At 37.1% G+C, this 27,055-nt stretch overlaps 1 protein-coding gene and 1 pseudogene across 1 annotated transcript; one reads left to right on the top strand and one right to left on the bottom strand.

Annotated features, from left to right (window-relative positions):
• Window positions 1–5,789: 5,789 nt before the first annotated feature.
• On the bottom strand, window positions 5,790–8,911 carry LOC110291819 (arylacetamide deacetylase-like 2). Its single transcript, XM_021159074.1, has 2 exons — window positions 8,825–8,911; window positions 5,790–6,401 (listed from the first exon to the last, which is right to left on the bottom strand). Exons 1-2 carry the CDS (start codon window positions 8,909–8,911, stop codon window positions 5,790–5,792), a joined length of 699 nt encoding a protein of 232 aa, XP_021014733.1.
• Window positions 8,912–8,947: 36 nt separating this feature from the next.
• LOC110291820 (arylacetamide deacetylase-like 2) overlaps window positions 8,948–27,055 on the top strand; it is a 168,434-nt pseudogene continuing 150,326 nt past the window's right edge.

The following is a 27,055-nucleotide window of genomic DNA, read 5'->3' as shown; positions in this document are numbered from 1 at the left end:
TCTCTTTTCCCCTAAAGAATAGAAGCAGTCATTAATAGTCTCCCAACCAAAAGATTCTCAAGGAGCTGAAGGGGTCTGCAACCATATAGGTGGAACAACAATATGAAATAACCAGAGCTTGTAACTTTAACTGCTTATGTAGCAGAAGATGGCCTAATCAGCCATCACTGGGAAGAGAGGCCCCTTAGTATTGCAAACTTTATATGCCCCAATACAGGAGAATGCCAGGGCCAAGAAGCAGGAGTGGGTGGGTAGGGGAGCAGGGCAGAGGGAGGGTATAGGGAACTTTCAGGATAGCATTTGAAATGTATAAAAAAAAATATCTAATAAAAAAATATCACAGGACCAGGTGATATTTTAGTGCAGAATTCTATCAGACCTTCAAAGAAGACCTACTTCCAACTATCCTCAAACTATTCCACAAAATAGAAACAGAAGGTACTGTACCCAATTCATTCTATGAAGCCACAATTACTCTGATACCTAAACCACACAAAGATCCAAGAAAGAAAGAGAACTTCAGACCAATTTCCCTTATGAATATCGATGCAAAAATACTCAATAAAATCCTTGCAAACTGAATCCAAGAACACATCAAAATGGTTATCCATCATGAGCAAGTAGGCTTCATTCCAGGGATGCAGGGATGGTTTAATATATGGAAATCCATCAACGTAATCCACTATATAAACAAACTCACAGACAAAAATCACAGGTTCATCTCGTTAGATGCTGAGAAAGCATTTGACAAGATCCAACACCCATTCATGATAAAAGTCATGGAAAGATCAGGAATTCAAGGCCCATTCCTAAACATAATAAAAGCAATCTATAGCAAACCAGTAGCCAACATCAGAACAAATGGAGAGAAGCTCGAAGCAATCCCACTAAAATCAGGGACTAGACAAGGCTACTCACTTTCTCCCTACCTATTCAATATAGTACTTGAAGTCCTAGCCAGAGCAATTCGAAAACAAAAGGAGATCAAGGGGATATGAATTGGAAAGGAAGAAGTCACAATATCACTATTTGCAGATGATATGATAGTATATATAAGTGACCCTAAAAATTCCACCAGAGAACTCCTAAACCTGATAAACAGCTTCAGTGGCGTAGCTGGATATAAAATTAACTCAAACAAATCAATGGCCTTTCTGTACACAAAGGATAAACAGGCTGAGAAAGAAATTAGGGAAATAACACCCTTAACAGTAGTCATAAATAATATAAAATACCTTTTGTGACTCTAACTAAGGAGGTGAAAGATCTGTATGATAAGAACTTTAGGTCTCTGAAAAGAAATCAAAGAAGATCTTAGAAGATGGAAAGATCTCCCATGCTCGTGGATTGGCATGACCAATATAATAAAAATGGCTATCTTGCTGAAAGTAATCTACAGATTCAGTGCAATCCCCATCAAAATCCAACTCAATTCTTCAACAAATTAGAAAGGGCAATTTGTAAATTCTTCTGGAATAACAAAAAAACCTAGGATAGCAAAAACTCTTCTCAATGATAAAAGAATCTCTGGTGGAATAACAATGCCCAAGCTCAAGTTGTACTACAGAGCAATTGTGATTAAAACTGCATGGCACTGGTACAGGGACAGACAGGTAGATCAATCGAATAAAATGGAAGACCCAGAAATGACATCACACACCTATGGTTACTTGATATTTGACAAAGGAGCTAAAACCATCCAGTGGAGAAAAGACAGCACTTTCAACAAATGGTGCTGGCACAACTGACAGTTACGTAGAAGAATGCGAATTGATCCATTCTTATCTCCTTGTATAAAGGTCAAGTCTAAGTGGATCAAGGAACTCCACATAAAACCAGAGACACTGAAACTTATAGAGGAGAAAGTGGGGGGAAAGCCTCAAAGACATGGGCACAGGGAAAAAAAAATCCTGAATAGAACAGCAATGGCTTGCTTTGTAAGGTGGAGAAATGACAAATGGGACCTCATAAAATTGTAAAGCTTCTGTAAAGCAAAAGACACTGTCAATAAGACAAAAAGGCCACCAACAGATTGGGAAAGGATCTTTACCAATCCAAAATCAGATAGGGGACTATTATCCAATATACATAAAGAACTCAAGAAGGTAGACTTTGGAAAATCAAATAATTCCATTAAAAATTGGGTCACAGAGCTAAACAAAGAATTCTCAACTGAGGAATATCAAATGGATAAGAAGCACCTGAAAAAATGTTCAACATCCTTAATCATCAGGGAAATGCAAATCAAAACAACCCTGAAATTCCACTTCACACCAGTCAGAATGGCTAAGAAAAAAAAATCAGGTGACACAAGATGCTTGCTAGGATGTAGAGAAATTGGAAAACTCCTCTATTGTTGGTGGGATTGCAAGCTTGTACAACCACTCTGGAAATCAAATTGGCAGTCTTAAGAAAATTGGACATATTACTACCGGAGGATCCAGCAATGCCTCTCCTGGGCATATACCCAGAAGCATTCCAACTTGTAATAAGGACACATGCTCCACTATGTTCATAGCAGCCTTATTTATAATAGCAGAAGCTGGAAAGAACCCAGCTGTTCCTCAGCAGAGGAATGGATACAGAAAATGTGGTACATTTACACAATGGTGTACTACTCAGCAATTAAAAACAATGAATTCATGAAATTCCTAGGCAAATGAATGGATCTGAAGTGAGTGAGGGAACCCAATTACAAAAGAATGCACATGGTATGTACTCACTGATAAGTGGATATTAGCCCAGAAACTTAGTATACCCAAGATACAATTTGCAAATCACATGAAACTCAAGAAGAACAAAGGCCAAAGTGTAGACACTTCTTCGACCCTTCTTAGAATTGAGAACAAAACGCCCATGGAAGGAGTTACAGAGACAAAGTTGGAGCTGAAATGAAAGGATGGACCATCCAGAGACTCCTGCACCCTGGGATCCATCCCATAATCAGCCACCATACCCAGATACTATTGCATACGCCAGCAAGATTTTGCTGAAAGGATCCTGATAAAGTTGACTTTTGTGAGGCTATGCCAGTACCTGGCAAACACAGAAATGGATGCTCACAGTCAGCTAGTGGATGGAACACAGTGTCCCCAATGGAGAAGCTAGAGAGAGTACCCAAGGAGCTGATGGTGTCTGCAATTCTATAGATGGAACAACAATATGAACTAACCAGTACCCCCAGAGCTTGTGTCTCTAGCTGCATATGTAGCAGAAGATGGTCTAGCCGCCATCATTGGGAATAGAGGTCCCTAGGTCTTGAAAACTTTATATACTCTAGTACAGGGGAACACCAGGGCCAAGAAGTGGGAGTGGGTGGAGAGGGGAGCAGCGGGGGGTTTAGGGGACTTTCGGGATAGCATTTGAAATATAAGTGAAGAAAATACCTAATAAAAAATTGGAAAAAGAAAAAAAAAACCTCAGGTGACAGCAGATCCTGGTGAGGATGTACAGAAAGAGGAATACTCCTCCATTGCTGGTGGAATTGTAAGGTGGTACAACCACTCTGGAAATCAGTCTATTTGTGCCTCAGAAAATTTAATATTGTACTACCTGAGGACCCATCTTCACCATTCCTAGGCATATTCCCAGAAGATGCTCCAACATGTTATAAGGACACACACCCTGCTATGTTCATAGTAGTCATATTTATAATAGCCAGAAGCTGGAAAGAACCCAGATGTCCTTCAACAGAGGAATGGATAAAGAAAATGTGGTACATTTATACAATAGTGTACTATTCAGCTATTAAAAATAATGACTTCATGAAATTTTTATGCAAATGGACAGAACTAGAAAATACCATCCTGAGTGAGGTAACCCAGTCACCAAAAAAACACACATGGCATGCACTCATTGATAAGTGGACATTAGCCTGAAAGTTCAGAATACCTAAGACACAATTCACAGACCATATGAAGCCCAAGAAGGAAGACAGGAAAGTGCAGATGCTTCAGTGGGGGAACAAAACACTCACAGGAGGAAATATAGAGACAAAGTATGGAGCAGAGCCTGAAGAAAAGGCCATCTAGAGACTGCACACCTGGGGATCCATCCCACATACTGTCACCAAACCCAGATGCTATTGTAGATGCTGGGAAATGCATGTTGATAGGAGCCTGGTATTGCTGTCTTCTGAGAAGCTCTGCCAGAGCCTGACAAATATAGAGGTGGATGCTCATAGCCAACCATTGGGCTGAGAATGAGGTCCCCGATGGAGGAGTTGGAGAAGGGACTGAAGGAGCTGAGGGGGTTTGCAGCTCCATGGGGGGAGCAATAGTATCAGCTGCCCAGATTCCCTGGAGCTTCCGGGTACTGTACCATCAACTAAAGAGTACACATGTAGAGACATCTGATCACAGTTGTGGCTTAGGATGACCTTGTTGGACATCAGTGGAAGGAGGAACGGTCCTTGCCCTGAGGGTGTTTGGTGCTCCAGTGTAGGTGAATGCTAGGACTGGAAGACAGTAGTAGGTGGCTTGGTAGGGGAGCAACCTCATAGAGGCAGGGGGAGGGATGATAAGATAGGGGAAGGGGAGACCTGGAAAGGGGAAAACATTTGAAATGTAAAAAAAGAAAACATTCAAAACAAAACAAAAAAGGTATTCAAGAACACTGATTAAAATAAAAATATCCAAAATAAAAATATCTGTGTAGAGAAAAAAAATCTGACTACTGATTTCATTTTTAAGAGCCATAGACTGGGAATGTAAATAAACAAAATAAATGTCTAAAAAAGAAAAAAAACAGAATAAGCACTAAACATGTCAAACAATCATAAACGAGCAGCAGAATGACCAGGACCTCAGAGAAATAGCTTTAATTTCGCGGTTTCCCAGTGGAAATGCAGCTATTTTGAATTCATTTGTGCTGATAGGAACTTGAGTTCCATCATCACAGGAAAGCAAACGTGTCTGGAGATCATCAACTCAGATAACTCCCTGGATATGCAGTCTCTGCGCACACAGTGGATCACCTCAGGAATTCAAAAGAATGCTATAAGTAATTATACCTACAGCCTGTAGTTGACTGGGTACCATCCCTCCATTAAAGGGCTTTAGGAATATGTGCAGTGAAATGTTAACAGTTTCCTCCAATACACAGATTGTTCTCTTGAAAAGCAATATATAAATTCCATGAGATGAATAACAAGAACAACTACCTTAATTTACCTACAACTGACTAAAATAATGTATGGATAGCACATGACTGGAAAAACCATAGCACAAGTACATTACAATGCTCAGTCGATAGAAATGTCACTACAATTGTACTTTATCACATTTTCTTCTCATTTGTGGTTTCTTTTCTTTGATATTTATTAAAATTTTTCTTTTCTTGAGACAGCATGCCACTATATAGCCATGGTTGTACTAGAATTAGCTATATAGATCATCTGAACCTTGACTCTCAGATTTCTGTACCTTGTTGCCTCTGGGGTACTGGACAGGAATGTGCCAACCCAGCCAGTCATCAAGATTCCATCCATATTGCAAGCCTGTATGTCACCACATTTTTGCACTATCCTATCATTTTTGAAGACTCAGAATATATCTTTCCTGATAAATATAAATTAATTGCAATCATGAAGTGAATATCCTCATTTTAGCAATATTTCTAAGACTTAGAAGATGAAGTAACTTTCTCAAACATATTCAGTCCTCTTTATTCAAACTGAAATATAGTTTACCCCAAACTCAGATTATTTTGTGCCCATTCATCATACAGTAGCTCAAATACAGCTATCAGATTACTTTTCTAACTAGATCACTTCATGGCTACATGTACCTCTAATTTATAGGTAGGTTTTCCTCTAACCAACGAATATACATATCTCTTATTTTAAATCCTAGATGTAAAGCCAATGTACCCATAGTGAATGAGAGAGCCCCATGAACACCTTCCTCTATGTGCTCATGAATAACCCTAACTCCAACATTTCTAAGCTGAGTGATGTAAATGAAACTATCATCTCTCAATAGATCATGTTCACAAGAGAGGATGTAAGTGAGAGGCAAATTCTGCAACTGGGAGTCATTGACTAACAAAGGAAACATTCTGCTGTCCATAAATGCTGGGTAGGAAGCATTCCATTTTCCAAGCACTGGTTCAGTGTAAACATGGTTCTTTTTATACTTCTCAGGAAGAAAGTCACTCCAGTTAGCAAACTTGAATAGGTGCCTTGATTCTTCGGGCATGTGCACATTTCTCAGTAAGGCCTGAGTCAGTGATGAGTCTTTAGTCACATATAGAGATGCCACCCGTAGCATCATCTCCCTGTGCAGGATTGGACCATGTCCATACTCTCGGTGAGATGGCAGAAAGGTGTCAATCATTTGTAGGGCAGGGTATAGTAAGGCTTGTGCCTTGATTTTATTTTTGAATTCTGGATCATTTCGTAGCTAGAAATATAATGAATATTAATGAGTCAATAACTTCCACACAAAAGGATTGGCAGTTTTACTTTAATAGCCTGAGGTAAAATTGATTTATTAATATGAAACATTATCAGTGATTTTTTTTCATAAAATTTACTCATTAACTTAGACATGAGAGTATGTCATTCTAATTTCATCTGTTCAGGAACAATGCATATTCTGTTTCTTACACATTTATTCACATATAACAAGCAAACAGGAGTATGGTCAGGATGATCAGAAGCATCCTAGTAAATATGACAGAATAACTACAATGTATTTGTTGTTTGTTCTTTTAAGAGATTTAGCTTCTGTTTTAATAAATCTTTGTTGTGAATCTCAGGCTGTTCTAGAACATAGTTTCCTCCTGACTCAGTTTCCCAATTTCTATAATAATAATAATCATGTGTTATTATGTCTAGTTTCCCTAGAAGAATATTTGACCTGAGTAATATGATGAGAAAAATCTACAAGTATAATGAAATACAATTGCCAATACTTACATATAATGTCTAGTCTAATGGACCATGGCATAATAAAGAAAACATTGATCTAAGTAGTGTGGTGTGATAACAGTGATAGATGAGACAGAATAATTTATGAAAAGCAGAAGATCAGAAAAAGATGCAGAATGTTGCATGTGAAGTCCTTGTTTCTTATCAGAAATAAGAGGAGTCTTGAGTCTGCAGCTAAATTCTTTTCTTCATGTACACTCTGTAGCAGTGAACCTAGACTTCACCTGTGAGCTTGAGAACCTTAAGAGCACCAGCTTCTACAGCACTTCTGCATCAGTGACTGTATCTGCTGCCATTCTTTAGGAAATCCCAAACTATTCAAAGTGCTCTCAAGTATAGAGAGAATTGCTTGTGCAACGTATAAAAACATCACTTGTCAATAAAATGCTGTTGGTCTATGAGCATAGGCAGGAAATAAGGAGGTGGAAGTACTGGTAGAGTAAGAGGATTTCTGGGATTGAGTCAGATGCTGCAAGATTTGCCCCAAACTCTTAGGAAGATGTTTAAATGAACCTGAGGAGAGGTAATTAACCACACGGGGGTAGTTAGAATAGAGGAAGTGGGATAATTAAGCTAGTGGGAGGAAGCTAAAATGTGTGGTCTAGGGATTTATTCATATATGTTTAAGTCTCTGAGTCATTATTTCTGGAACTTGTGCATGGGTGGGAAAGCACGAGGATTTACTCAAGGCCATAAAGCCCTTGTAAAGGAAAAGGACTTACACAAAATGAAAGAATTCTGGGAAATTCCTTAGCTCATCACAAGGCTAACCATCTGCACTATTTCAAATTACAGAACAATAGAAGCAGGTTGTACAGGTCAGGAAGAAATGAAGAAATAAAAAATTTCTCAAGAAAATCTTTCTAGATTCTTGTTACTTCCCAGTGGTTTTAGAATAGGAATTTTCTAAATGAAATGAAGCCTTTCAGAGGAGTAGAGAAAGATTCTTCAATGAGCATAGTTTGTTTCAGCATCTTCATGTGTATCAGGGCTTACAAGTGACTTAGCACACATGCTTGTACCTGAGGAACACCAAAGTTATAAGGTAGATGACCTTTTAATGCCATATTGAAATACAAAAGAAAATAGATGAGAAATTATTCCAATCAGATGTGGAGTACATGGAGATGGCTCAGTCATTAAATTATTAGTTGAAACAAGCTTGGTGAGCTGAGTACAGATGGCCAGGACATAGAAACCTGGGCATAGCAGCATATACCTGCTACCTTAGCATTGTGTGGGTAGGATGGACTTGAGGGGAATCCTGAATCTCAATGTACAGCAAATCTAGCTGCTCAGATATCTTAGGCCCTGTTAAAGACCCATTTTAAAAAATAAGGTAGAGAAATATAGAAGAAGACACTTAATGTCAACTTCTGGAGTCTACATGCATAACCATACATGTGAACATGCATATGTAAGTACACACATTTAAAATGTGTATACTAACATAAACCCATGTACACACACACACACACACACTCATTAAATAAAAAGTATTGCACTTAACAAAGAAAAAGTCGGAGAACATTAATTCTCTAGGTAGTAGTTGAATATTCCACATGCTTTAAATGAAAATAGTCTGGAATAAATGCCACAATATATTATCCATTGGGGATGGGGTCTGGGCTTCAAATTGTATTAGTCCTGTGCTGATCTGAACCACTATATTCCTTTGTCTTTTAATACCCACTGTACTAAAGCTAGCAAGTTTTCATGGTGGAAATACTTTCTTTACCTCTAAGTTTTTGTATTAAACTTTACTTTCGACTTCATTATAATTTTTATTTCAAATAACAGTCATCATAAATACTCATTACTATCAGCATCATTTATTATAAACTCCTGAATTTGGATCATAATACACTAAAACAATTTCAGAATATCACATACCAAATCTTCTGTAGAGACTTTGGTGACCAGGTAAAGGTCCTTTTTCACCAAAGAGGACAATTGCTGAATAGTTGGCAGTGTTAACATTTATCTAGGACACTGAACACCTGATGAGGAACAACAATGGATGTCTTAACCTTAGCAAGTCAGGTGGGTCAGAGGGTCAAATCTAGTCCAAAGTATCTGACCCTTGAAGCACAGGAAGGCAACTTTGCGGCCACATCTCTGCTTCTCACAATCTTTTTACATGTGACAGTCTCTTGTGACACCAACCTGGACTTTGTGGGAAAGGTATCACCCTTACAACAGAATCAGAAGATGGCTTTACACTCTATACAATGTTCCTACTGCCATAGTCATAAGCAATTTCCACTGCCATACCTTTCCTGCCATTATGAACTGAATGTTTCAAACTAGGAGCTGTTAAAATCCCCTCTTTCCGTTAAATGCTTCTTGCCAGATATTTAGTCTCAGAGGAAAAGAGTGACTAACGCACTCATCAATGATATTGATTAAAAAATTGATAATTTTATATTTTATCTATAGAAACTCAAATCATGAGTGTAAAATCCATTATTGTAAAGAATATAGTGGTTCATAAATAATGTTTCATTTTTTCCTATCATTGGCAGGTTGAGCCAGAATCATTACAATTTCCTAATATCTGGTTCTTGAGTTGTTGGACCAGGAGGCTCATAAGTTCAAGGCCAGCACAAACTACAGAGCAATTCAGGATATTTTATCAAAACCACATTTTGAAACAGTTTACTTTTAAAAGTGAAGTTTGCATAGTCCTCTGGTAGCATATATACCTGGCAAGCACACTGCCCGGGATTCAAAGCCTAGAATCTGCCCCCAACCTCTTAAAATACCTTCCCTTGCATTAGACACGAAAACCACATCTGAAGTAATATCATGCAAAATGGATAATCACACTTGTTTAGTTTAAATTTCACATACTTTCCATACCTAAAGAAAAAGATGCCCATGAACATACAAGAAGCCTACAGAATTCCAAATAGACTGGACCAGAAAATAAATTCCTCCAGACACATAATAATCAGAACAACAAATGCACTAAGTAAGGACAAAATATTAAAAGCTGCAAGGGAAAAAGGTCAAGTAACATATAAAGGCAGACCTATTAGAATTACTCCAGACTTCTCACCAGAGACTATGAAAACGAGAAGATCCTGGACAGATGTTATACAGACAATAAGAGAACACAAAGGCCAGCCCAAGCTACTATACCCAGCCAAATTCTCAATTACCATAGATGAAGAAACCAAAGTATCCCATGACAAAACAAAATTCAAACAATATCTTTCCATGAATTCAGCCCTTCAAAGGATAATAACAGAAAAAAAAATGCAAGGACAGAAAACACACCCTAGAAAAAGCAAGAAAGTAATCCTTCAACAAACCTAAAAGAAGACAGCCACAAGAACAAAATGCCAATTCTAACAACAAAAATTATAGGAAGCAAGAATTAATTTTCCTTAATATCTCTTAATATCAATGGACTCAATTCCCTAATAAAAAGGCATAGAATAGCAGACTGGCTACACAAACAGGATCCAACATTTTGCTGCTTACAGTAAACCCATCTCAGGGAAAAAGATAGACTCTACCTCAGAGTGAAAGACTGGAAAACAATTTTCCAAGCAAACGCTCTGAAGAAACAAGCTGGAGTAGCCATTCTAATATCGAATTAAATCAACTTCCAACCCAAAGTTATCAAAAAAGACAAGGAGGGACACTTCATACTCACCAAGGTAAAATCTTCCAAGAGGAACTCTCAATTCTGAATATCTATGCTCCAAATGCAAGGGCAACCACATTCATTAAAGAAATGTTAGTTAAGGTCAAAGCACACCTTATACCTCAAACAATAATAGTGGGAGACTTCAACACACCACTTTCATCACTGGAAAGATCATGTAAACAGAAACTAAACAGAGACACAGTGAAACTAACAGAAGTTATGAAAGAAATGGATTTAACAGATATCTACAGAACATTTTATCCTAAAACAAAAGGATATACCTTCTTCTTAGCACCTCATAGTGCCTTCTCCTAAATTGACCATATAATTGGTAACAAACAGACCTCAACAGATACAAAAATATTGAAATTGTCCCTTGCATCCTATCGGATCACCATGGACTAAGGCAGATCTTCAATAACAACATAAATAATAGAAAGCCAACATTCATGTGGAAACTGAACAACACTCTCAATAATGCTTTGGACAAGAAAGGAAAAAAGAAAGAAATAAAAGACTTTTTAGAGTTTAATGAAAGTGAATCTACCAATAACCAAACTTATGGGACACAATGAAAACATTAGTAAGAGGAAAACTCATAGCTCTGAGTGCCTCCAAAAAGAAACTAGAGAGAGCACACACTAGCAGCTTGACAAAACACCTAAAAGCACTAGAACAAAAGGAAGCAAATTCACCCAAGAGGAGTAGATGGCAGGAAATAATCAAAATCAGGGGTGAAATCAACCAAGTGGAAACAAGAACTATTCAAAGAATCAACAAACAAGGAGCTGGTTCTTTGAGAAAATCAACATGATAGATAAACCCTTAGCCAGACTCACTAGAGGGCACAGGGAGAGCATCCTAATTAACAAAATCAGAAATAAAAAGGGAGACATAACAACAGAACTGAAAAAATCAAAAACACCATCAGATCCTTCTACAAAAGGCTATACTCAACAAAACTGGAAAACCTGGATGAAATGGACAAAATTCTAGACAGATACCAGGGACCAAAGTTAAATCAGGATGATTTTAATGACCTAAACAGACCTATGTCCACTAAAGAAATAGAAGCAGTCATTAATAGTTTCCCAACCAAAAAAAGCCCTGGACCAGATGGGTTCAGTGTGGAGTTCTATCAGAACTTCAAAGAAGATCTAGTTCCACTTCTGCACAAACTATTCCACAAAATAGAAGCAGAAGGTACTCTACCCAACACATTCTATGAAGCCACAATTACTCTGATACCTAAACCACAGAAAGATCCAACAAAGATAGAGAACTTGAGACCAATTTCCCATATGAATATCAATGCAAAAATCCTCGATAAAGTTCTCAGTAACCAAATCCAAGAACACATTAAAACAATCATTCATCCTGACCAAGTAGGTTTCATTCCAGGGATGCAGGGATGGTTTAATATAGAGAAACCCATCAATGTAATCCACTATATAAACAAACTCAAAAACAAAAACCACATGATCACCTAGTTAGATGCGGAGAAAGCATTTGACAAAATCCAACACCCATTGATGATAAAAGTCTTGGAAAGGTCAGGAATTCAAGGCCCAAACCTAAACATGATAAAAGCAATCTACAGCAAACCAGTGGCCAACAACAAAGTAAATGGTGAGAAGCTGGAAGCATTCCCACTAAAATCAGGGACTAGACAAGGCTGCCCTCTTTCTCCCTACCTATTCAACATTGTACTTGAAGTCCTAGCCAAAGCAATTCGACAACAAAGGGAGATCAAGTGGATACAAATTGGAAAGGAAGAAGTCAAAAATATCACTTTTTACAGATGATATGATAGTATATATATATATATATATATATATATATATATATATATATATATATATGACCCTAAAATTTTCACCAGTGAATTCCTAAACCTGATAAACAGCTTCACTGCAGTAGCTGGATATAAAATTAATTCAAACAAGTCAATGGCCTTTCTCTACACAAAGGATAAACAGGCTGAGAAAGAAATTAGGGAAACAACATCATTCACAATAGTCACAAATAATATAAAATACATCGGTGTGACTCTAACAAAGGAAGTGAAAGATCTGTATGATAAGAAATTCAAGTCTCTGAAGAAAGAAATCAAAGAAGATCTCAGAAGATGGAAAGATCTCCCATGCTCATGGATTGGCTGAATCAATATAGTAAAAATGGCTATCTCGCCAAAAGCAATCTACAGATTCAATGCAATCCCCATCAAAATTCCAACTCAATTCTTCAAGGAATTAGAAAGGGCAATTTGCAAATTCATCTGGAATAACAAAAAACCTAGGAGAGCAAAAACTCCTCTCAATGATAAAAGAATCTCTGGTGGAATCTCCATGCCTTACCTAAAACTGTACTACAGAGCAATTGTGATAAAAACTGCATGGTACTGGTATAGTGACAGACAAGTAGACCAATGGAACCCACACACCTATGGTCACTTGATCTTTGACAAGGGAGCTAAAACCATCCAGTGGAAAAAAGACAGCATTTTCAACAAATGTTGCTGGCACAAGAGGCAGTTATCATGTAGAAGAATGTGAATTGATCCATTCTTATCTCCTTGTACTAAGGTCAAATCTAAGTGGATCAAGGAACTCCACATAAAACCAGAGACACTGAAATATAGAGGAGAAAGTGAGGAAAAGCCTCGAACATATGGGCACAGGGGGGAAATTCCTGAATAGAACATCAATGGCTTGTGCTATAAGATCGAGAATTGACAAATGGAACCTCATAAAATTGCAAAGCTTCTGCAAGGCAAAAGACACTGTCAATAAGACAAAAAGGCCACCGACAGATTGGGAAAGGATATTTACCAATCCTAAATCAGATAGGGAACTAATATTCAATATATATATAAGAACTCAAGAAAATGGACTCCCGGAATTCAAATAACCCCATTGGAAAATGGGGCACAGAGCTAAACAAAGAATTCTGACCTGAGGAATACCGAATGGTTGAGAAGCACCTAAAAAATGTTCAGCATCCTTAATCATCAGGGAAATGCAAATCAAAACAACCCTGAGATTCTACCTCACACCAATCAGAATGCCTAAGATAAAAAATTCAGGTGACAGCAGATCCTGGCAAGGATGTGGAGAAAGAGCAACACTCCTCCATTGTTGGTGGGATTGCAAGCTTGTACAAACACTCTGGAAATCAGTCTGGTGGTTCCTCAGAAAATTGGACATGGTACTACCAGAGGATCCCTCAATACCTCTCCTGGGCATATATCCAGAAGATGTTCCAGCTGGAAATAAGGACACATGCTCCACTATGTTCATAGCAGCCTTATTTATAATAGCCAGAAGCTGGAAAGAACCCAGATGCCCCTCAACAGAGGAATGGAGACAGAAAATGTGGTACATTTACACAATGGAGTACTACTCAGCTATTAAAAAGAATGAATTTATGAAACTCCTAGGCAAATGGATGGACCTGGAGGATATCCTGAGTGAGGTTACCCAATCACAAAAGAACTCACATGATATGTACTCACTGATAAGTGGATATTAGCCCAGAAACTTAGAATACCCAAGATACAAGTTGCAAAACACATGAAACTCAAGAAGAATGAAGACCAAAGTGTGGTCACTTTGCCCCTTCTTAGAATTGGGAACAAAACACATATGGAAGGAGTTACAGAGACAAAGTTTGGAGCTGAGATGAAATGAGGGACCATCTAGGGAATGCCACACCCAGGGATCCATCCCATAATCTGCCTCCAAATACAAACACCATTGCCTAAGCCAGCAAGATTTTGCCTAAAGGACCCTGATATAGCTGTCTCTTGTGAGGGTATGCCAGTGCCTGGCAAACAGAAGTGGATGCTCACAGTCAGCTATTGGATGGAACACAGGATGTCCAACGGAGCAGCTAGAGAAAGTACCCAGAGTGCTAGGTGGAACAACAATATGAACTAACCAGGACCTCCAGAGTTCGTGTCTCTAGCTGCATATGTATCAGAAGATGGCCTAGTTGGCCATAATTGGTAAGAGAGGCCCCTTCGTCTTGCATACTTTATATGCCTCAGTGCAAGGGAACATCAGGGCCTAGAAGTGGGAGTGGGTGGGTAGGGGAGTTGGGGGGTATGGGGAACTTTTGCAATAGCATTTGAAATGTAAAATAAAAAAATACCTAATTAAAAAAAAGAAATATGTGAAAGGAAAAAAAAAGACTTCAGAATTCATATATTAGTCTATATAGCACCACTACAAGACAGTATGTCTTTGTGGATCTGCAGAGATCTGGTCCACAGGGCTGTGATATTACTTAATGATTGTTACATGTATTTAATATGAACAGGAAACACATATTAATAGCAGGAAACTTTCCTAAAATGAATCTCTAAAAGCCTTGCTTAATAAGGGCAAACCTGTCACAGTTGATATAGTAATCCAAAGCAGGTCATCTCAGGAAGATTCCAGGTAGCTTGATCCAATATGGCTCCTGAAAAAATTGATCAGTAATGTCTTAGATAGCTTATCAAAAATACTCAAGACAGCCTGACTTCAATGGTATAATTACAAGGTAGCTTCTCTTTCCTTAGAGGAATTTTAAGAAAAAGAAACTGTTTTGTAACTGGAAATGAGGATCATAAACTATAATTAACATAGTAACTGCAAAACATTTTATAATCTTTAAACTAAAGTAGAGATAACAGAGATTGCATAATGGGCAAAAATCCTTGCTGCACAAGCATAAAGATCTTCATTCGGGTCTCCAGAACTCACAGACATCTGAATGTAGTAGCATGGATTTCCTGCAGTGGGAGGGGAGGGGAAGACAGGAGAATCACTAGAAGCTCCTGGATCAGAAAGATTGGCATATATAGCTGGAGCAATTGAACTTGACTTTAAAAAGGTTAAAAGATAAAGACCAACACCACAGTCTAACTTCCACAAGCACACATGGTTGACATGATTACACACACACACATACACACAAGGAGAGAGAGAATTCTATAATACTAAATTGAATGACCAATGAAACAAAAATAAAATATTGGAATATACATAGAATGTCATATTATAGACAGTTTTTTTAGATAAAACTATAGTTAAATCATACCTATGCAAAATGCATTGAAAAATTTGGTGGCATTAAATGAGATTACTATTTCTAAACATTTAGAATTTAAGTTATTTATTTATTTGTACCTTATGTATTCCCTGTTGCATTAATTCTTTGAGAATTGTATACAATTATGTTTTTACCAGTCTTGAAACTCTTTACTTAACCATCCAAATTTCCTAACTTTCTCTCTCTCTCTCTCTCTCTTTTTCTTTTCTTCTCTACTAATCATGTTCAATCTGTATTACCTGAGCCCTCTTGGATATGGCATCAACTGGAGGTAGGGTGATATATGAGAAGCCAACTCCTTTGAAAAAACTGACTCTTCCTCTCCAACTAGCTAAAGGTTTCCAATAGCTCCTTGGCTAGGTGTAGGACATCATGTCCACTTCCCTCAACCAAGATGGGATTTAGGGTGACTTAAGTTTCATGGGCTTGTGCATGGTGAAAAATCACTGATTTCATGTAATCAGCTAACATTGTTTCTGAAGAACACTGGGTTGTTGGTATTTTTGTTTTTGTTTTTGTTTTTAATTCATTCAATATCTCTGGCCTATATAGTCTTTCAGTCTCCTCTTCTGCAATAATCTCTGAGCTTTGGCAGAAGAGAAGACAGTATAGATAATCCATTTAGAGTTGAGTCCATATTGCATCTCTGTGTTAATCACAATCTACTACCAACAGATGCTTCTGTAATAAGGACTGAGAGATTCATTAATCTACAGCTATAACAATAAGTCATTAGGAGATTGTTTACGACTATGCACATTTATGAGTGGCAGTAGTAGGTTCCTACTATGGCCTATGACCTGTCTATTCAGATTCTTGACCCAAAAATGGGATTAGATATAAGTTTCATCTTGTGTAGTGGGGCTTAAATCCAATAAAAATGTGATTTTTTTTAACCCATAATATTCAACTCTCTATTGCAATAGTAGGCAAATTTTGCCATCCCAGTGGCTATTGTAGTTCACAAGGTTCACAGTTGGGCAAGATTGGTGATGGCAATTCTCCTCTGGTAGTATGCATAGCAACTTCCGGTCTTATAATAACAGGAAAGTAGGGATAAAGTTTCCAAGTCAGTATCAATTATAATATGTGCAAGTAGGCATTTATTTATTGTTTGTTCATTTGACAGTTTTATTCATTTACCTGATGAAGTTCCTTCTTTCACCCCTTCATGAGCCTACTTGAATCCATTTTCTAAACATGTTTTCCTCCTACTTTTATATCTTCAATCTTTTGTGTGATCCAATGAGTTTAATTAGTAACTTGATAAGAATTTCAGGGAGATTATTTACTAGAACAAGGGTAAATGACTCACAGATATTAAAAAAAATTATACCTCCTTCCTCAATAACCAATAACTGCCAGTATGTCTCCAGGGAGGAATGGGATTTTGCTCATCCCCCATCATATGACTTGTTCATGAACTCAATCTTGTGCTGGTCTGATGCAGATGAACACACTGAGATATCCATGCTACAAAATACAGTCTGAAAATAATATCAGTCCTCTAAAGAATTATCACATTATATCTGTCATTACAGATGTGTGTTTGTTGCTATTAAAGTAAAAATGTATAATGGTTAAATTTTTTGTCGTGCTTTTATAGGCTGAATTATTTGAAAAAATAGGTCTCATGAAATATGAAAAAATATTTTCAACTATATCAGCACTTTACATTGTACAAGCAGTTTCAGATGAAAACGTTACAGTGATTGACAAAGACTTCAATAACATCCCTGTTCGTCTGTACTTGCCAAAGAGGAAGTTGGAAAGAAAGAGTCCAGCTGTGATTTTCATTCATGGTGGCATGTTTGCCTTCGGAAGTTGCAGTAAGTATATTTCTGATATATGTGTTGTTCATACACACACACACACACACACACACACACACACACACACACACACACACATATATATTCAAAAAAGTTCTGTGTATTGACAGAGTTTTGTCCATATAATGTTGACTTGGGTAATATGTACTTCTTAGCAGACATACATTAGAAATTATAGGCTGTGGCTTACACATTTACAGCTTTGTAATTAAAACAGTCTTTGAAAAATAAGATTGTTTCATTAGGAAAATGTTACTTTTAAATAAACATGTGGATAGCCTAGACTTGGAAGTGTAAATGATGACCTTGGAATTCAGATTAAAATCACATAAATTTCACATAAATTGTATGAAACACTAACGTGAACCAGTTACTTTAGTTGTCAGACCTGAAATATAATTGTGATACTGCAGTCCACATTTGTACAAGTAGTAGATTTTGATATAACAATAACATGTGAAGGTTAGAAAACAAAGCATAGCTTGCTATTGAAATGATAAAAGTTAAATAAAGCTGAGTAATCAGTTCCTGGCTTAAAATTCTGTACTTTTTTCCGTTTTGTTTTCTTTCTTTCTTTTTTTATACCCCAGTACAGGAGAATTCCAGGGACAAGAAGTGGGAGTGGGTGGATAGGGGAGCAGGGCATGGGGAGGGTATGGGGGACTTTCGGGATAGCATTTGGAATGTAAATGAAGAAAATATCTAATAAAAATTGGAAAGCAAAACAACAACAAAAACAAAATAGAAACTTCTGTATTCTTATCCAGAGGTGAGTGTGGTTGCTATAACACCAACATACACACATGGGGGTGGGGGGTGCAGAGAGACAGAGATAGACATAAGAACTCAGGGGGAAAGGGAGAATTTTAAACTTGATGACTTATGGATTTACTACACAGAAAAGTATTGGAATGTTGTACTGTGTACTTAACAGATGTAACAAACAAGTAATGGAACTCCTGTCCTCAATGACTCTGTAGCTAACAATGATATCTAGTATTTTGTCTTCATAATCTGTGAATATTTCAAGTTAAGCTAAAACACCACTGTGGAAAGCTGGGCAGCAAACTGAGTGAGCATGTTTCAGAAAGGTATTTCAGAGACTTCTGCTGAGTAGTTCCTTTTTAGATAGGTGTTATCATCATGCTTTACTGCTGAAAAAGCAAATAGAGTGAGAAATGTTTTCAAAGTCCAAAAGAAAGAAGAGGAAGCAAGAAGCCTGTAAGCAGAAATCAGGGAGGAGCAGCCCATGCAAGCTCTCCGTGTGGCTGGAAAATTCTACCTCTCAGAAGCACTTAAGCCCTCTGTTGTGCTCCAATGTCTAAACTGTCATCCTGTTTCCATCCTTACCTGCTCTTCTGGAATATAGGTGCATGTTTGGTATCTCCCAGTCCACCTCTCTCCTTACCTGTCTACACTGTCTGAAACCTACTGTCATATTATTGATCCCTTCTTCATTACTCTCTACTTATATCCTGGGATAAGACATGTTTATCTTATGTTATCAAAATGAGTCTCCACTTCCTTGGAATTATATTTCCTTCCAATTTGTTACCTAATTTGTGTTTCTTCTACCTACAATTGTACCCCCTTTGTTGATTCCTAAGTATGCACTCTTTTCTGCCTTGACCTCTGGCTGTTCTGAGACTTGTTTCCATATTTGTCTCTTTCTTGGCTTTTGACTCTTTCTTAGAGAAGCATAGTCTGAGAGGAATCCTTGTGCTTTGCTCCACTGTTAGCTTGTGTAAAAGAAATTACGGTGTCCTTCATTTTTCCTCCTTTACTTTATCCCTTCCTTTGCACCTGCAACATTAAAACAAGAGAAAAGCTAAAACCATGATGAAATAAGTTAATTATTTGTACTTTATCAATACTAATATTCCCTACATTCTAGTATTTTATTCTTCAGTTGTTAATTCCACATTTTCCTATACTTTATTCTTCATTTGTTTCCACTCTAATCCCATGCCCCTACTGTTGATATGGGCTGTTCCCCTCCTCTAATATTCTTGCTGAACTTAAGTTCAATCAATTCATGTAGACTGTTGTGCATACCTGGTTATTAGTGTGTCATATGAATTCCTTAATGGATACCATCATATTTCTTTCTCAAAGAGTAAACAGAGAAATGAATACATCTTCCAAGAACAGAAGAAAGGCAGATATCCCTCGGCAGTGACCACTGTACACTGTGTTACAGTCTCTTACCTCTTATACTTTATAACATGCTCTGGGCAAAGAATTCTGAGCATCTTCCTGTTCCTACCCATACTTGGTAGCTTAACATTTAGATTGCATCCTGGTCTTCAATTCTGTCACTTTTTTTCTCACCTTCCATGCCTTGAAAATATAGCTACAGAAATTATTGATCAACATTTGAGATATACTGACCACCTAAGGATAAACCTTTGGTTGAACATTGATGCGTAGATCTTTCTTTCCTAATTTTATAATTTTGTCCACTTTCTGACTCTACTTAGTTACATATATTTCTCTGAACTCTGAAAATTCTCATAAACATTAATTTTTTCACTAAAATATTTTAATTTTTCTCTAATGTGTTTCTTCATGGTTATTTTTTATCTGTTTATGTCTAACATGATGGATGGCAATTTATACATTTTAGGTGAATCAATATATTTTGCTACCTGAAAGGAACACTGACATTGCTGCCTGTGAAGCATTTTCCTTTGCTCTCCTATCTAATTCTTTTAAGTTGATTATGACTTTATTCCATCCACAGTTTACATTTTAAGGAACTCCAAATGTAAGTAAGAACAGGCTATTACTTGATTTTATACAAATTAAATTACTTTTCTATACATAAAATTAATATGAAGTTTACTTCTAAGTTTATTAAATATGCATGACCTTATGTAAAAATGTAAGCCTTTGGCAAAGGAAAATATTCATTTGTTTTAATTACAGTAAAAGTACATCTTGCTTTAAGTAAGTTGACGTCCCTTCATTGAAAAATTCCTTTAAAAAATAACTATGGTTATATCTTCCTTTGTGAAAATTATAACACTAGCTACAATGTTATTTCTCAACTTAATTCCATATTTCCTAATTCTTCTATCAAGGGTTTTAGGGAATATGGTGGTAATGAGTTGCAGACAATTTACTTTTTATTTCCTAAATTCTAACAGTATTTTTCTATATAAGAACAAAAGTGGGGACTACAGTGTTCCATCAATTTACCACAAATCACATTTCTAGCACATTCATAGGTATTGGTAGGTTGCCATTGTTTTTCTACTAACAGTGCACCAATTTATATTTATTTCATTCATTTCAGAGTTAGAGGCTTATGACAACCTGAACAGACTCACATCAAACAAGCTTGGAGCTGTTGTTGTAGGAATTGAGTAAGAGAATAATAATACTTTTTAACACATCCTGTGTCCTCACAATATAAGCTTGACTTTTTCAAAGCTTGTCACCTAGCCATCATATAGCTATATTCTGGGGGATTTCGGTATATAATTTTTCCTAGAAATTTTATATCAATATATCCTCAAAGGCATTAGTATCTGCTGTAATTTTTGCCATTGTACATACAATTATAAAACCAGAGGAATAAACATCTTTATTGTCACAGCTATGACATCTCTTGAAATATGAATTCCAGGTTTCACAAGTAGCTAACTTTACCTGCAGGTAACTTACCTAAAATGTGTACTCATTCTATTCTTGGTATGTTGGGTTTTATTTGACCTGGCTATAAAACAGTATAAGGTTACTGCTGTTCTTGGTTCTAGTGTTTTTAAGTTAAAATGTTAGAAAATTTTTGAATATTTTAAGACATTAACAGAATAATATCTTAATATCTCATAACTTTTATCAACATTTCCACTAACATACAAAAATATGAGCAAGTTCTTTTTTACTTTATGAACAACAGTTTCCTCTGTACTACTGAAACTCTCATCAGAAGGATGAAGACTTTGCTATATATTTTGCCAGTTCCATAGTGCATGATGTAGAAATAGACTTTACAGACTTACAGAACTCAGGCAAAATTACTGAAAGAAATTTCATAGTTCAGAGTAGATTATGAGCCAGTAGAACCCACCAGAGATTTCAGTTCCAATCTGGTCATAGTTTCTTGTTAATGGAACCAGAAAAAAATCTTAGGTTTTAAGAAATATTATAACAGGAAAAATGATGTGCCTTTCATACATAAATTTTGGCTAAATTTAGTACATTATTGCCTTAAATAATGTACTAAATGCTTTTTAGTGGGATGATATATTGTATACTGTTTAAGACTTCAGATACTTTTCAGATACTTTTTGTTCTTTATCTTGAAGAATATTAATATTTAAGTTATTTTGCTAGTTTTCAAATATTAAAAAAACAGTAAAATATAAACATGCACAAGGATCATATGGTGGGCACTATTTGATATAAGCATGTGTAGTATTCACTAATTCTAGCAGATATTAAGATGATAAAAATAAAAATGTGAACTCCATTGAAGTGCACTCCAAAGACAAAACACACACAACAAAGACTGAAAAGATGTAGTAGTACTTAGTCTAATGAAAAAAAAACAAAAATTTGTGTAAGATCTTTGGTATACTTAAAATATGTATATTTCATAATGACTATGTTGATTTAAACACTGATCTTCAGTTTAAGATATGAAATTCTACATTTTTGTTGATTATGTACATACATATATTTATAATTAAAGTCATCTGTCAATAATTTTTTCTCATATTTTCTGCATTCAGTTTCTGGGTACTCCTGTCAATGATTCTGAATTGTTTGCACTGGGGACCACTGACACATGCAGACATCAACCTGTGAACACACCTTCTCACTCATTTACCTTCTACCAATATCTCAAACCCTTAAGCACAAACTAGTCCTCACTTTTAAGACAGAAGTTACCAGTGAGCTCTATTTAATTTGTGAGACTGAGAATTTAACGTAGGGCAAATATCAGTGTATCTGTTGGTGAAAGTGAGATATTTCCTTGCATAACTTTAACAAGGGATTTGTTTTGCTTCTGCTTGATTTACCTCTAAAGCTACAGGCTTACTCCTCAATATCAATTCCCAGCTGCCCTTGAAGACTGTGTTTATGTGACCAAGTTCTTTCTCCAGGATAAAGTTCTTGCAAAATTCAGAGTGGATCCTTCTCGCATATGCAATATGGGAGACAGTTCTGGGGGTGCCTTGGCAGCAACAGTGACTCAGCTGGTATGTTGTGTGTGTTATATACATTTTAATCCTAATGTAAAAGAAGCTGTGTTTCAGGTGTGTTTGTGTCACTTTGAATTAAAAGACGTTTCAGTGGAAAAAAGCCTTGAAGATATGGGCACAGGGGAAAAATTCCTGAATAGAACAGTAATGGCTTGTGCTGTAAGATCGAGAATTGACAAGTGGGACCTCATGAAACTACAAAGCTTCTGCAAGGCTAAAGACACCATCAATAAGACAAAAAAACCACCAACAGATTGGGAAAGGATCTTCACCTATCCTAAATCAGATAAGGGACTAATATCCAATATATATAAAGAACTCAAGAAGGTGGACTCCAGAAAGTCAAATAACCCCATTAAAAAATGGGGCTCAGAACTGAACAAAGAATTCTCACCTGAGGAATACCGAATGGCAGAGAAGCACCTGAAAAAATGTTCAACATCCTTAATCATCAGGGAAATGCAAATCAAAACAACCCGAGATTCCACCTCACACCAGTCAGAATGGCTAAGATCAAAAATTCAGGTGACAGCAGATGCTGGCGAGGATGTGGAGAAAGAGGAACACTCCTCCATTGTTGGTGGGATTGCAAGCTTGTACAACCACTCTGGAAATCAGTCTGGCAGTTCCTCAGAAAATTGGACATAGTACTACCGGAGGATCCAGCAATACCTCTCCTGGGCATATATCCAGAAGATGTCCCAACCGGTAAAAAAAACACATGCTCCACTATGTTCATAGCAGCCCTATTTATAATAGCCAGAAGCTGGAAAGAACCCAGATGTCCCTCAACAGAGGAATGGATACAGAAATTATGGTACATTTACACAATGGAGTACTACTCAGCTATTAAAAAGAATGAATTTATGAAATTCCTAGCCAAATGGATGGACCTGGAGGGCATCATCTTGAGTGAAGTAACACAATCACAAAAGAACTCACACAATATGTATTCACTGATAAGTGGATATTAGCCCAAAACTTAGGAAACCCAAGATATAAGATACAATTTGCTAAACGCATGAAACTCAAGAAGAATGAAGACCAAAGTGTGGACACTGTGCCCCTTCTTAGAATTGGGAACAAAACACCCAGGGAAGGAGTTACAGAGACAAAGTTTGTAGCTGTGATGAAAGGATGGACCATTTAGAGACTGCCATATCCAGGGATCCATCCCATAATCAGCTTCTAAACGCTGACACCATTGCATACACTAGCAAGATTTTGCTGAAAGGACCCAAATATAGCTGTCTCTTGTGAGACGATGCCGGGGCCTAGCAAACACAGGAGTGGATGTTCACAGTCAGCTATTGGATGTATCACAGGGCTCCCAATGGAGAAGCTAGAGAAAGTACCCAAGGAGCTAAAGGGATCTGCAACCCTATTGTCGGAACAACATGATGTACTAACCAGAACCCCGGAGCTCTTGTCTCTAGCTGCATATGTATCGAAAGATGGCCTAGTCGGCCATCAATGGAAAGAGAGGCCCATTGGACTTGCAAACTTTATATGCCCCAATATAGGGGAATGCCAGGGCCAAAAGAATGGGAATGGGTGGGTAGGGAAGTGGGGGGCACTATGGGGGACTTTTGGGATAGCATTGGAAATGTAATTGAGGAAAATATGTAATAAAAATATTAAAAATAAAAAAAAATAATAAAAAAAAAGACGTTTCAAATATACTTATACCATGGTGCCCTGATTCCCCTTTTAAAATATATTACCATATGTGAAATCACTCGTACAAGAGTATCCGTGAATCTCACTTTCCAGGGTTCTTCAATATTCTCTGGAATGGGTGAATAAAGACAATAAGCCAATAAAATACAAGAGAATCCAAAGCACAGAGACTTGTATCCCATGATAAATGTCCCGCGAACCTGTGTGCTGTGATAGTGAACATCGTCCCATATATGGAACAGAAAGACAAAGGTAGGTCAACTGTGTGAGGTCCAATGATGGTATTAGCAATGGAGTTCTAAGATCAAGTCACTGTTGAAACTGGTTATGCAACTGCAATGCTTTCTGGAACAGAACTTACTACAAAATGTCTGATAAAGTATGCAGCAGTGGCAAAACCTTATGAGAGCAGTGAGTTCCTAGTTCACCACAGGACACCAGAAAAGCAGAAGCATTAGGAAACCTAATTAGAGCACATAAAAAAGACCAAGAAATCCCTTTGTTCTATTGCCATTTGCAAAGAGTAGAAGCAACACTATGAAAACAACATAAAATGTTAGGCAACATTTGATCATCCTTAAGGCTAACAACCACAGCACAGGTCATTTAGAAAATTTCAATGAAATGAAATTGCTATTCTTTTCCAACTTACCAACCAATTCATCTAATACTTAGATTTGTATGTAGCTCGCCACATATTAAACATAAACCTTGTAGATTCATATAGTTACTTGTACAATCATGGAAAAAGCTACACTTTGATTAAACACTTGCTGCATCCTGTTATTCCATATCCTCAGATTAGATGAAAAATTTTAAAAATTGAGAAGGACTTGCCATCATCTGTTCCCCTGTGAAATTTTTTTGTCTGACTCTCCTAATCATGTCCTACCAGCTCATCCATAGAACACCTACTTCAGGTGAGGGCTCTCCCAGCTTCCACATTAACCTGTCTCTCAGAAGCATTTCCAGGCATTCCTCTCATGTTGCAATCATAACACAGCCCTGCTTTCATGTCAGTCTGAACACTGGAACTTCTAGGTCAAAAGTCATTCTCCAATTTGGGGAACTAAAAGGGTATGGATCATGGATAGAAGAAGGTTTAGGAGGCTGCAAACCAGTTGAACTGGTCAACCCTGCAGGTGCATCCTAGAAGCATCAACCCACTACTTAAAATATTAGGTTACTTTTGCATATTCTTCCTACCTTCTCTCCTCTGAAGGGCAAAGAACTCTCACATGGAATTAAATTGACCTTATTCTCACTCCCATCCAGTCAGGTTAGCTCTGTTTACCCTCAAATTTTCAAAAACAAAATTATAATCAGTAAGAAAGAAAACATTAAAATGTTTTTATGTCTGGCTTCTGACATCACATTTTATTTCCTAATAAGGAAAGCTCCACATTTCTAACCTGGAGAGATGGGAAAGGCAAATCAGAACAAATTCAGGTGTATGTTATGTTGAATTTGCCTGTAACTCTATGGGGAAGAGATCTCTTGTCACAGCTGGGAGTTATAATATACAGTCCTAATGAGAGGATGACTAAGCAGATGCTCAGACAGGGACTTTTGCCTGGTCATGGGCTAAAAAAGAAGGGACAAGGTATTAAGACTTTTGAAGATCCTAAACCCCACTCTAACACAAGAGGTTTGGAGTATTTTCAGTAATGGCCATTATCTTGCCTGCATCCCACACCGATAAAATTCAATGGCTTAATGATATTCCGGTGTGGGTGGATCAGTGGTCTTTACCTTAAAAAAAAAAAAAATAGAAGATGCCTCTTCGCCAGTGCAGGAGCAAGTAGATGCAGGACATTTAGTAGAATCTCAGTCCCCTTGGAATACACCAATTTTCATTATCAAGAAAAAAAAAATCTGGTAAATGGAGATTGTTGCAAGTTTTAAGAAAAGTTAATGAGACCATGGCATCTATGGGAACTTTACAACCTGGGCTTCCATCCCCAGTAGCCATTCCTAAAAGATATTATAAAATTGTGGTATATCTGAAGGATTATTTCTTTACTATTCCTTTGCTTCTTAAGGATTGTGAAAGATTTGCTTTTAGTGTTCCTTCTATAAATTTATTTATTTATTAATTTATTTATCATTATACATAAGTACACTGTAGCTGACTTCAGACGCACCAGAAGTGGGTGTCAGATCTCATTATGGGTGGTTGTGAGCCACCATGTGGTTGCTGGGATTTGAACTCAGGACCTTCGGAAGAGCAGTCAGCGCTCTTACCTGCTGAGCCATCTCGCCAGCCCCCCTTCTATAAATTTTAAGGAACCTATGAAGAGATATCAATGGACAGTTCTCCCACAGGGCATGGCTAATATTCCTACCTTATGCCAAAAGTTTGTGGCACAAGCCATTCAGCCTGTGAGACAACAATGGCTTATTATCCACATCATTCATTTCACAGATGATGTTTTGATGGTGGGAAAAGAACCCCCAGGATTTTGCTTTTGTGTTATAGAGATTTACAAAAAGCTTTAGCTGGTAAAGAATTACAGATAGCTCCTGAAAAGATACAAACTAGGGATCCTTATAATTATTTGGGCTTTAGACTTACTAATCAAGCTGTTTTTCCCCAGAAGATAGTTATTCGCAGAGACAACTTAAGAACTTTGAATGATTTTCA

Source organism: Mus caroli, unplaced genomic scaffold, assembly GCF_978045245.1.
Source record: "Mus caroli unplaced genomic scaffold, Mus_caroli_1 scaffold_3, whole genome shotgun sequence".
NCBI lineage: Eukaryota > Metazoa > Chordata > Mammalia > Rodentia > Muridae > Mus > Mus caroli.
This window is presented reverse-complemented; position numbering and strand designations above follow the sequence as displayed.

Excerpts from the sequence above, each read along its gene's own strand:
- LOC110291819 (XM_021159074.1), bottom strand. The coding sequence starts at position 8,911 with ATGTTAACACTGCCAACTATTCAGCAATTGTCCTCTTTGGTGAAAAAG. Across the intron at positions 6,402-8,824 it reads AAGTCTCTACAGAAGATTTG|CTACGAAATGATCCAGAATT; the intron begins GTATGTGATATT and ends TTATATTTCTAG.